The 12301-nt window shown below is 42.7% G+C and overlaps 1 protein-coding gene across 1 annotated transcript in view; it reads left to right on the forward strand.

Moving 5' to 3' along the window:
• The window catches only part of FRAS1 (Fraser extracellular matrix complex subunit 1), a 458426-nt gene that overhangs the window by 253496 nt on the left and 192629 nt on the right, over positions 1–12301 (forward strand). The window contains exons 19-20 of the mRNA XM_030819038.1: positions 2046–2186; positions 6739–6882. Coding sequence (XP_030674898.1) covers positions 2046–2186; positions 6739–6882 — 285 coding nt within the window. The remainder of the gene's footprint in view (positions 1–2045; positions 2187–6738; positions 6883–12301) is intronic.

Below are 12301 nucleotides of genomic sequence, written 5' to 3' on the forward strand. Positions count from 1 at the left end.
AAAGCTCTGTAGTATATCCAGGGATGATGATCAAAATGTTTATTAACCAGTAAGGCAGGGGCACTGCCCAGTGAGAATGGCATCGACCTCAGTTCAGGAGCAGAGTCCTGGGAATCTCCTGGTATGGGTATTAGCCTGTAGGTGTCAGGCTATGAGTGGGGCAGGGTGCTAGGGGTGGGGTCAAGGCTGCAGCAGAGCACTGGAAGGCTTAGGGTAACAGCCATATACCAACCTGCATGGAAGTATTTCAATACTTTAACCACCAGTACTGATGAACCAGGACATCCCAGCTGAACATTAGCTCCATATATATATTAAAGATTCTATGTTACATTTTATTAGGGGTTGGTGGCAATGGAGATCTCAGTGGTGAAAAATCACTTCTGGTCCTTCCAAACCAGCTGAGGCACAGTGAATGTACTCAGAGGGTGTCTCTGCAGTCTGGTGGATCTTGTCCATTGGGCAGAAGATGGCCTGAAATGCATAGGGTTATCTGCATGAAGAACCAGGTCTTTGTCTTACTCATTATTGTATCCCCAGTACTTGAAGCTACTTGAGGCTCAATGACAAATGAATGATTGGAGATAAATGGCTGGTTGTTTTAACATGTAGTTTTTATTATTCCGATGTGTTGAGGCCAGAAGATCAGGAGACTGTTGCCATTGAAAAGTTTGTTACTCACAGCTTCGAAGAGGAAGGGGCACCTCATGGCATAAAGGGCCACAAAGGGGAGCACCAGGGTCAGTCAGGAGGCGGAGGTGATGGGGGGAACATGGGCAAGAGACTTCATTCTAACGTAAGTAGAAAGGAATGGGTGAAGTAGGGTAAGCAGGCTTAGGATTGGCTAGTTGGGATAATTACAGTGGTCTGTGAGGTATAGAGACTGTCTCTAGTTGTCTAGTACCTGGCCCCAAGGCAGAAGAATAGTAGCCTGGAGTGTAAGAGTATGATAAGGGAGGTGGTGGGAGTGTGAGTTCTGGATTAGTTATTTTGCATATGAAAGACACGCTCCCAAGGAAATCATTTACTATCTCCAGGAATATAGCCCCGGGAGGGCCAGTCTCTCCAAAATCTGCTTGGTTTCAGATGTCAAAGAATCAAAAATATAGAAAATAAAAAGGCATGATTAAGACAATGGCTACCCTTGAGAAGTCATGCAAATATCCCCTTTATCATTAAAGGTCCGATGAAAGCAAGCAGAGATATTTTCTTTCTCTTTGCCTTTAGTCTGTTTTCACCTGTAGGTTGTTTTAACATAGCACTTAATGTTAATGCTTATAGCCAAGATTTATTAAGCCCTCACTACGTGTCCAGCACTATCCTAAGAATTCACATGCATCAGCCCAATTAGTGTCCACAACTCCCCATGCAGTATGTTCTGTTTGGATCCTTGTTTTATAGATGAGGAAGCAGGAGCCTTGAGAAATGAGTTAGTCAAAGTCACATGGAGCTATGCTGTGATGCTCTTATTCTCTGTGCTATACTCCGTCTTTCATTCATTCTATGTCAGTAGCTTGCTTGGACGTCTGTTGTAGCAACTAGTTTGAGCAGCGCAACGTGTTGGGCAATTCTCATCTGTGTATGCCCAGTCTCCGTCATAGAGTAGGCTCTTTATAAACCTATGTGAAATCAGTAAGTGAAGCTCTCACCAGCTTTTCTCTTTGATTTGAGCAACCCAATAAGCAGCAGAGTATCTAGTGATAGAGAGCTGTCCCAAGGGAGGGAGAACTGTTTTCCGGCTTCCTGTTTTTTATTTGACATTCTCTGAGAATGGGAACTTGGGAAGAAAGAAATGTATGATTCCGTAAATGTTTATTTCTGTTTTGAGGCATGTGTGCTTTACTTAATCTGGGTTCCACAAATGCTTGCTTTGCAGGAGATTGCCTTTAGAGAGAAGTGTATGAGATGTGCGGCCTGTCCCTGGGAAAACCAAGTGAATGTACAGAACATACTCTGACCCAGGAATGTTAATGAGAGAGATAGAGTTACTGTCTGTGTCACGTGGGGCTTTCCTGATTGTCTCCTTTGCTTTGTCTTTCCCCCAGCTTGCCACCAGTCCTGTTTAAGATGTGCAGGGAAAAGCCCACATAACTGCACAGACTGTGGGCCTTCCCATGTGCTGTTGGATGGGCAGTGCCTCTCCCAGTGCCCAGATGGCTACTTTCACCAGGAAGATAGTTGCACAGGTGAGTATGTAACGTGCTGGGGCACGTTGCCTATGACCATGTTTTGTCTTCAGAGCATAGCCAGACACTGTAATTAGGAACCTTGTCATACCGGGGACTAAGATTCAGCTGTAAATCCTTGTCTTGAACTTGCAGGTTCAAAGTATAGAGGGAGGGGAACAAGTGAAATTTAGTTCTTTCAGTAAGGAAGCGTGGAAATAAAACATTAGAATCAGCTTTACCCTAGAAACTATAATATTTGAATAAACTCTGAACTTGGTTTTCTCTTGCCTGGAAGACAATGATCTGAATAAATAACTCCTGTCATGGACTACATAATGACCTTTATTTCCTAAAAGAACTAGAACTTAGTTCAGCATAAGTCTTTGTTGCTATGGCTTAAAGAGAGAGAGAGAGACAGAGAGAGAGAGAGATAGGGTTCTACTGTTGCCCAAGCTGGAGTGCAGTGGTGTGATCACAGCTCACTGCAACCTCACCTCGGCCTCCTGGGCTCAAGCAGTCCTCCCACCTCAGCCTCATGATTGGCTGAAACCATACGTATGTGCCACCATGCTTGGCTAATTTTTTATTGTAGGAAAAAGTGTTGCTCAGGCTAGACATGAACTTTGGACTCAAGTGATCCTCCCACCTTGGCCTCCCAAAGTGCTGAGGTTACAGATGTGAGCTACTGTACCCAGCCTGTGGTTTTTTAAAAAAGTTTAAAAGTTTATGTTTCTGATTATTAAAAATATATGTGCTCATTGTAGAAGGACTGAAAGTTCAGAATAGGAAAAATAAATGGGGGTTTGGGGATAAAGATAACTGATTATGCCACATCTTAGAAGCAACAAGTCTTACCCTGGTGATAGATTCCTTTTTGATCTACTTTTTATGCATGCTGTTACAAAATTGAGAATAAATTAGAGCTATATTTTATTTTATTTTATTTTTTTTGAGACGGAGTTTTGCTCTTGTTGCCCAGGCTGGAGTGCAATGGCACGATCTCGGCTCAGCGCAACCTCCGCCTCCCGGGTTCAAGCGATTCTCCTGCCTCAGCCCCCCGAGAAACTGGGATTACAGGCACGCACCACCATGCCCGGCTAATTTTGTATTTTTAGTAGAGATGAGGTTTCTCCATGTTAGTCAGGCTGGTCTCAAACTCCCAACCTCAGGTGATCCGCCCACCTTGGCCTCCCAAAGTGCTGGGATTACAGGCGTGAGCCACTGCGCCCGGCCTTATATTTTATATTTTTTTCAAAACATAAAGTCATAAACAATTTTCTTTTTTCTTTTTTTTTTTTTTGAGACGGAGTCTCACTCTGTCACCAGGCTGGAGTGCAGTGGTGCAATCTCGGCTCACTGCAACCTCCGCTTCCCAGGTTCAAGCAATTCTCCTGCCTCAGCCTCCTGAGTAGCTGGGATTACAAGTCCATGCCACCACGCTCAGCTAATTTTTCTATTTGTAGTAGAGACAGGGTTTCACCATGTTGGTCAGGCTGGTCTCGATCTCGTGACCTTGTGATCCACCTGCCTCAGCCTCCGAAAGTGCTGGGATTACAAGCATGAGCCACCACACCTGGCTGTCATAAGCAATTTTCTATGTGATAAAAAGTTATATGTACAGATACCTGTGTGTATATTTATCGCTTTCATGGCTGCATATTATTCTATTTCTTTTTCTTTTTTGTAAGAGATGGATTCTCACTCTGTCACCCAGGATGGAGTGCAGTGGCATGATCATAGCCTTGAACTCCTGGGCTCCAGTTATCCTCCTACCTTAGCCTCCCAAGTAGCTGGAACTATAGGCATATACCACCATGCCCAAGTAATTTTTTTTAAATTTTTTGTAGAGACAGGGTCTCACTTTGTTCCCAGGCTTGTCCTGAACTCCTGGCCTCAAGCAATCCTCCCTCTTCAGCATCTCAAAGTCGTGGGATTACAGGTGTGAGTCCCTGCATCTGGCTCCATTTCTTTTCACATAAGAAATGAAATTTGGCAACTGGGACACTTGAGGACACTAGGGAGATCTTTTACTTTCTCCCTCTTAATGAGGTACTGCTCTGGTTTTCAATTGTTGCCTAAGAAACCACCCCAAATTTGTGGCTTAAGACAACAATTGTTATATTTCCCAGTTCTGAGGATTGCTGGGCAGCTCTTTCTTCAGATCCTGCAGGTGGGCTCTTCATTGACATGTCTGTCACCTGGGTTGGTCAACAATCTCTTACTCTATGAGGCCTCTTCTTGTGGCTAATTGTGCTTCCTCATGGCATGGCAATCTCAGCTAGTCAGTCTTCTAATGTGTCAGCTGTCTTCTCCTGGAATGAGTATTTCAAGAGACCTAAGCAGAAACTGCAAGCTGCCTATCACCTAACCTAAGAAGTCTCACTGTCACTTCTGCTATATTCTGTTGGTCAAAGCAAGATAACCCATATTTGGGTGGGTGAAGGAACAGAATACACCTCTCAGTGGAGGAATGGCTTATGCACACAGTTAGGGATGGATTTGATTATCTTCATCATGGAGACAAGCTACCTTGGGTGTTAATGCACTTGTATGGAATCAAGCATTTGGTACAGGTAACTGTGCACTTCCCAGCCCCTCTTTTCCCGGGCTATAGCAGAATAGAGCAAAAGGAGATGGAGGTATTTTCTTCCTTCTTTAACATGTCAGTCCAGTATGTTTTTTAAGATCACCTTTATGTTTCAGTGACAGAGATTTTGAAAATCACTAGTTGGGATTAGTACAGAATTTTGTTGGAATTGACACACTACTAAAATTTAAGGACTTTATTGTAGCACTGTGTGTGGTGTTTTTTTTTTTTTTTTTTTGGTATATACAGGAAAAAAAAACATTCTATCATGATTTCTCTTTTATTTCTAAAAAATAGACTGTTGGGGCCAGCTGATAGGAAAAAGCCCACTAATATGAAATTATATCACATGTATTTCTGGAGTCAGTAAATAAACTTATGACATGTTTTTAAAATAAATTAATATTTGTTACATTCATCTAGCCTTAAACTTCAAAGAAGTGATTTAGAATGAACACAAATTTAGATGATTGAAGATCAATATTATATTTGTTCTGGAATTTTTTGCCTTTTTCTAACTGTCTTTTTAATCTCTGCAGTCCCCTGGTGAGTTGCTTTACTTTAAATACTCTGTCAAGCTCAGTGGGGGAATGTTCCTGGTTTGTCATTAGGATTGCCCTTGAGAGCTGTTTCTATCCTTAGGTGCTTTCATCCTAGCCCAGCTGGTTTTTGTATGTATAAAATTGTTTAGGGGAGGAAAGTCTGGGTAGCTCTAGCTCTTCTCTGTCCACGCCTCTTTCTGCTGGGAGCCAGCAGTTGGATGGTACCATAAGCATCAGGGCACCCAGGTCACTGGAAATATTCTGATAGGGAGGAAGAACTGGGTGTTGGAAATCATCCAGAGAATGCTGTCTTTTGGATAGGAGCTTTCAACATTGAGAGCCTCAGGAATGTAGAAGGGGTGAGAGTGCTATCCTTCTAATCAGCATTTCATTTTCTTGCTTGCTTGCTTTTTTTTTTTCCTTAAACAACTCCTTATCTTCTCTTGGCCTCTTGCCAGAATCCAGAGGCTGTTGACTTTACTTGAAATCTGTGCCTTTGCTTCCCACCAGCCGTGTGCCAGGAGGGAATTCATCAGTTGCTGCAAGATCTACCCAGCTCCAGCCCTTCACAACCCCTCCTCTTGGACTCAGACCTGCTTAGACCTCCTTGTCCTTGGCAGAGTTCTTAAATCTGCTTCCAGGTGCTTGCTCCTGCTGCTCCTTGGCAGCGTCAGTGCAGCCGCAGCTGCAGCCGCCTTTGATTCTTTGCCACTCTTATCCTTATTGCTTACACCTTACCGTGACTCACTTGGTTTGTTTCAGTGTTGTACCTCTTGTTAATTTGGTGTTTTTTCTGGAGAAGACATAGCTTTGGCATAACTTTGTCTCTAAGGAATTGAACTTCAGAGGCAGCTCACGAGAACCTTCAGAAAGAGGACTTTTTCTGTTCCTTTGTATTTAAATTAAGTATTGCTGATAAAATAAGCATCCCAGTGGTGGTGGCTTGAAGGGAGTGCCTGGATGGCCCCTGACTCTAGAGAGAAGTTGCAGTACAGTTTGCCGTGTATGGATTCCCCCCTCATCTGCTAGAAATTTCTGAGAAGTAAAATGTCCCCTTCTTCTCCCTGTCCCACTCATTCTTTGAGTCATGGTATGTTAGGGTCAGGGAGTCCTACCACTCATGCTTCTGCTCTGTGACTATGATTTGAACTTCCTTACACAGATGGGGATGATCATGCTGGTCCCTCTGGAATGTGTGGCCAATTTCTCACATATTTATAGTTCTAGATTCCGTATTGTGTTCACAGACAGTAGTCCCCTTGACATCAGAAATGCAGTCTCTAGGTCAGGTCCAAGGGTGTGCCAGGCTTGCTCAGGAATCTTCTAAAGATGATTAGAGTTGGAGGTCTGCTTTTAATGTAATTTGTGGAATGCATTAAATACTTCACACATATACATGCTGAGCTGCTAATTCCAATCCTGGTTTTCATCCCCCTGCCAGAGTGTCACCCAACCTGCAGGCAGTGCCATGGGCCGTTGGAGTCTGACTGCATCTCCTGTTACCCTCACGTCTCTCTTACCAATGGTAACTGCAGGACCAGCTGCAGGGAAGAGCAGTTCCTCAACCTCGTGGGATACTGTGCTGGTGAGTGAAACTCCTGTGGACTCCTCGGAAATCACTGGGCAGCTGCCAGGGCTCTTCACACCAGGCTTAAGGGGGCTCTTTGTCCTCAGCTTATGAGCTCTTTTATAGGAGACATTTGTCTCATGTCTGGAAACTCATGTTACTGCTTCTCCTTGGGCATTTAGTAAATACTTGTGGATTTAAATAGAACTTCTAATAATACTCTTGCAGATCCTGAAAATCTCAGACTCTCATGTTGATGAAGAATGAAGTGATGATAATAGCACCTTTATATGCGTTCAAAACTTCTTCTTAAGATAGCAAAAAGTGTTCTGAAAATAAGTCACTCCAAGCCTTCCTTTCTATTGTCTGCATTTTGTCCTGCTTCTTGCTCTGGAGAATCTTTGCCATCAGCCCCAGACACAAAATTTTTGAGAGATTAATCTAAAAGTAGATCAGTTGCCTTAGGAGATGGGATTTTTTTTCTTCCTCATTTTAGAACTCAGATCTAAAAAAAAAGTTAGGAAAGCAGTCTGAAATTTGAATAATGTTGGGACCAGACATCATTTATGTTCATCTATCTATTCAGACAACAAGTGTGTATTTTTGAGTGCCTACTAATGGTCAAATGCTCAGAATCCAGGAAAATGATGAAGGAGACAATGACACCACCACCAAAGAGCCTATAGACTGGGGAGGAGAATTTACTGGGTAATGGGTTATTGTATATTTCTTGATTCACTTTTTCAAACTCTGGGACAAACTTGCAGAGCTTCGCCTTTAGCAGCTGTTGCCTCAGCTCAGAAGGGCTGAACTGGGGGGATCCTGGGATGCTACTGGGCAAAAGGGAAAGGTGAGAAAGTGTGCTGAGAGGTTGACCAGGCTGTCAGGCTTGTCCTGGAGCAGGGAGGAGGCGTGGCCAGTTGTCTAGATCACAGTATCCAGCAGGCACATTCAGTCTGGGATGGCACCAACATCTCAGCTGTTCAGTCTGGTGGATTGAGGGTGGGGCGGGGCACAGCAAGTCAGTGGCTGTGTTCCCTGTGGCTGGTGGTACCATGGTCCAGGTGAGCCATTTGTTTTTGCACATGACATTAAAGACTAGACATTTTGGTATTAAGGTCTATATCCTAAGAAAACCAAACTGTCAAGCACAGGGCTGCAGCCCAGAATGCTGGATTCAGAGCAGAAGCCCAAGTGTAGAGACTGTGCAAGCATTTTAGGTGCAACAAAAAGTGGAAATTCAGAGTCCAGGATTCAGACTAATCAGAACCCCTATCAGTTGTAGGATGTGAGTCTATTGCTAGTGATGTCAGTCATAGTCAGGACTGTCTTGGAAAGTGGGAAAAATGGGAGATAGTAGTGCCCATCCCCGAAAGAGAATTTGGGGATGGAAGGGGTTGTTATTACAGTTTGTATGTTTGAGTTTAGCTACTTGTTATCACTTTAAGACATGGAGGAGCAGCACTCTGAGAATTAATTGGCTCCCTACGTGGCTAAACATATTGGTGGATATTTACTGAGAACCCACTGAGCACAAGGTGCCAAGTTGATGTTTGAGGGGGATACAGAGGTCTTCTAGGCTACTTAAGGAGGTGAACCAAAGACACAAGTGTAGTTAACAAATGGTACAAAGCAATTTAGGGACAGTAACACCAACCAATAATAAGGGCTGTAGGAGTTCAAGGTAGGGAGAAGTAACAAGACATGGAAGGCATTATGCAGGGGGGCGGAACCCAAAATATTTCCAGAAAAATAACCAGGATCCTGTGAGACAGAGGGAGATCTGGTGGGCTTTCTGAGCATGGTTTCACCAGGAGACAGGCCCAGCAGGTATAGCACGTGGGCCACTCATGACTAGTGAGTCATCTAACCTGGGTGAAAAACATGGTTGATATTAAAGCATATTAGTTAAAATGGTTGGGAAATTCAGATTCAAACCAGAGTATAGAAAGTTCAAAGTTTCAGGCCAAAAAGTTTTGACTAGATCTTGTGAGCAATAGGGCCATGAGAGTTTTGGAGAGGACTATAGCTTGACTAAGGGTGTCTTAAAGCACGAAATCTGCAACTTGTATGGAAAATGGACTAACATAAGGACAGATTAGAGCCAGGGAGAAGAGTTAGAAGGTAGGACCTGAATTATATCCTTCATGATGGCTTTTTAATTTAAAATCTAACTCTGAATGTGGGCCCTAAAAATTTTATGCTAGGGCATATTTAAAAAATACATGTTTATATAAGGAGATTAGAAAAATTTATTTTTTAATGAGCTCTGTTCTCTCTAATGTCCAGAGTGTTCTTTGATAGTAAATTAGGTGATTAGGACTTGCATTAATTTTTTAAGGCTAATAGGGAACCTTTAGAAGGAGAATCATGGGACTGAGCTAAACAACTCTGGAAGCCCCCAACCCTAGAAGAGAAGGTCCTACCAAAATAAGCTGAAAAGGAAAATCTTGGCTGTCCTGGGAATTCGGTGTATTAAGTAATGGTTTTAAATGAGGTAACCATTGTCTGGTGCTTAGAAATCATTTATTGATTGAAGACTGGTGTAATAGTATTTATTATAGAAAAGTTTGATCAGTAATTTCAGTTATTGAACTTTCAGAGAACTGTGCTGACCCCAAAGTTTACTTTTTCACTAAATGTATGACTTATCTAAACACCTCTACTTTTCTCTGTAGCATTGCAATGCAATCACTCATGTACAGAGTCATCAAACATTTATGAAGTCTTTGCTCTATGCCAGGCATTGTACTGGGCTCTGGGGATGTAAAGACAAATGAGATATGATGCTTGCATACAAGAAATAGACTCTTGAGTGAATGAAAGTGTTAGTTTGCTAGGGCTGCCATAACAAAATACCACAGACTGGGTGGCTCAAATGATGGAAATTTATTTTCTCCAAGTTTTGGAGGCTAGAAGTCCAAGATCAAGGTGTCCGCAGGCTTGGCTTCCTCGGAGGCCACTCTCCTTAGCTTGTAGATGGCAGCCCTCTTGCTGCCTCCTGTGTGCACATGCGCCCATTTCTCTCTGCATGTCCTAATCTTCTCTTCTTATAACTATATTGGTCACATTGGATCAGGACCCATCCTTTAATATCCTTATTTTAACTTAATTACCTCTTTAAAGGCCCTATATCCAACTACAGATACTCTGAGGTACTGGAATACGGCCTCAACACATGAATTTTCAGGGGACGAATTCAGCCCACAACAGAAGGGAGTGGGTGTTTAGTATGATATTGCTGTGGTACTCTGTGCACAGCACAGGATATGAGATGAGTCCATGGGACAGGACCCTGACCCACACTGGAGTGTGTGTATGTGAGTGTGTGGAGTGGGTATGAAAGCTTTCCGGAGGATGTCACAACTGAGATGATTTTAAAGGTGAGTGAGAATTAGAGGAATGTGGAGCTTTGGAGGCAGAACATTTCAGAAAATGGGCCAAAGAGGGTTATCTATTGAGACACCCATAAAGAGTTGAGTCCTATGAGAGTGGTGAGACTTGAAGTGGGAGGGAGCAGGACTGGTCTGTAGGGCCTTGGTACACCCATGGGGATGCCTTGAAGGTTCTGGGAAGCGTCACAATTGCATTTCTGTGAAGAGAAAGATCTGCGGAAGATGGCTTGGAAGAAAATACTGAGGCAGAAAGTTCTTTAGGAGGTAGCTGCAGAAATCCAGATGAGAGAAATCCTTTAATGAGAACATTGCTGAGGGGATAAAGAGAAAGGGACATGATTTCACCAGGTATTAATAGTATCTTAGGTTGGCTCATCTCAGATTGCTGTTTTGTCTGCAAAAATGGTCCGAGTGGCAATTTCATACGATTTAACGTAATAGAAGCAACAGAGGTTGGTGCTCCCTCAGCCCTGGGGGATAAGGGAGAAGGAACTTTGTAGATAGTTTCCAGGTTTCTAGTCACAGAAATTCGAGGGATGGGAGTACCATTTACCAAGGGTAGGAATAGATCTAGGAGGCAGTGAGAAAACAGTGTGCTTGAATTTGGCCAAGCTGAATTTGGGGTGACAGTTGGACATCCCAGAGTGTCTCTCCAGGCGGAGGTTAAAGGTATAAGTGGACAGGTTTCTTACTCTAGCTACTAGGAGCTTGTCTGCTCTCTCAGTGTTGCCCTGAACCTAAAGTCCTGGAGTTGTTTTGTTTTTGTTTTGTTTTGTTTTTTGTTTCGTTTTTAACTAAAGTATTGCCTCAGTCAGGTCATAGTTAACCTCATAGAATGTTTAGGTGACTTTTATCTAAACTCAGGAAGGTGTTAGGAGAAACCATGTGACGACAGGCAAAGCCGAGGATAATCTACCTAGTGCGGGGCTGGCAGTGGAATATCCTCTCCGTGTCCTTGGGAAGTCCTAGCTCATGGGAAGTCCCGGAGAAGGACCCTCTCTGCCTGCTCTTTCGTGTATGTTTGAGCGCCTCCAGGGTGGTAGGGTTTCCTCTCAGGATGCATCCTCTATTTGACTCGGAGACCTCTTAATTGTACTTAGCTGTTTAAAAAAGAAAATGACATCAAATCCAGCACACTGCCAAGAGTAAACCCATCCTGGGAGCAGGTGCAGTAACCTCAGCGTGTCTCACATATGGAGATGTCATATGTGTGGGGTTTCTTCCTCCAAGTCTATCAAAACAAATATAAAGTACGTGAGATTTAGGCCAGAGCTGCAGGTTTTCAACAAAGATAAATGAACTGAGGTGAGGGGCAGCTATGCATAATTGCGGGAGACACAGTTACTTTCTATGGAAAGCCAGGTTTTCTTTTGTCATAGATTAGAAAAAAATTTTTTTTTTGCCCACATCTCAACAACATTAACAGAAAACTCCAAAGCCTGAGGTGCTTTCTGAATTTCTCTTTCTCAGCTAAAAGCTTCCTCTTGTTCATAGAATAGGGTAAGAATTAAAAGGAAAACAGATAAACACCGGGGAGTGGGGGAATGTCCACATGCAGTTGCATTTTTTAAAAAAATGCTTTGAGTTTTGTGGACTGCCTGATGGGATGGCTATGTTTTTGAGTTCTTATGTAGAAAGAAGATAATATCAAGGGTAATATTGCAGAGGGGAAGACCTGAAAAATTAAAATAGTTTTTTTTTTGGGTAGTGAAAGTCTGGGGGATTAAAAATTTGTTATTGTTTATGCAGTATTTTTTTAAATGTAGGTTTGTTCTTTCCACAAATCTGTGTGAGAATGTAAGCAAAAGAAGACAAATATCAGTAAAGAAATATTACTGTGAGTATTTTCATACTGTATTCCTATTCCACAGAACTCAAATTCTAAACAATGGTTAATAGGTGTTGCATGCAACAAAAACAAAAACAAAAAAACCTCCTGGCCAGATAAATTTGGGATTGACTCAGTTACATAAAGGTAAGAAACTTTCTCTATTGCAGGATTTCTGAGAACCTTAAAAATGCAAATGTGTGCTGTGAATCTT

This window comes from Nomascus leucogenys, chromosome 9 (genome assembly GCF_006542625.1).
Source record: "Nomascus leucogenys isolate Asia chromosome 9, Asia_NLE_v1, whole genome shotgun sequence".
Lineage (NCBI taxonomy): Eukaryota > Metazoa > Chordata > Mammalia > Primates > Hylobatidae > Nomascus > Nomascus leucogenys.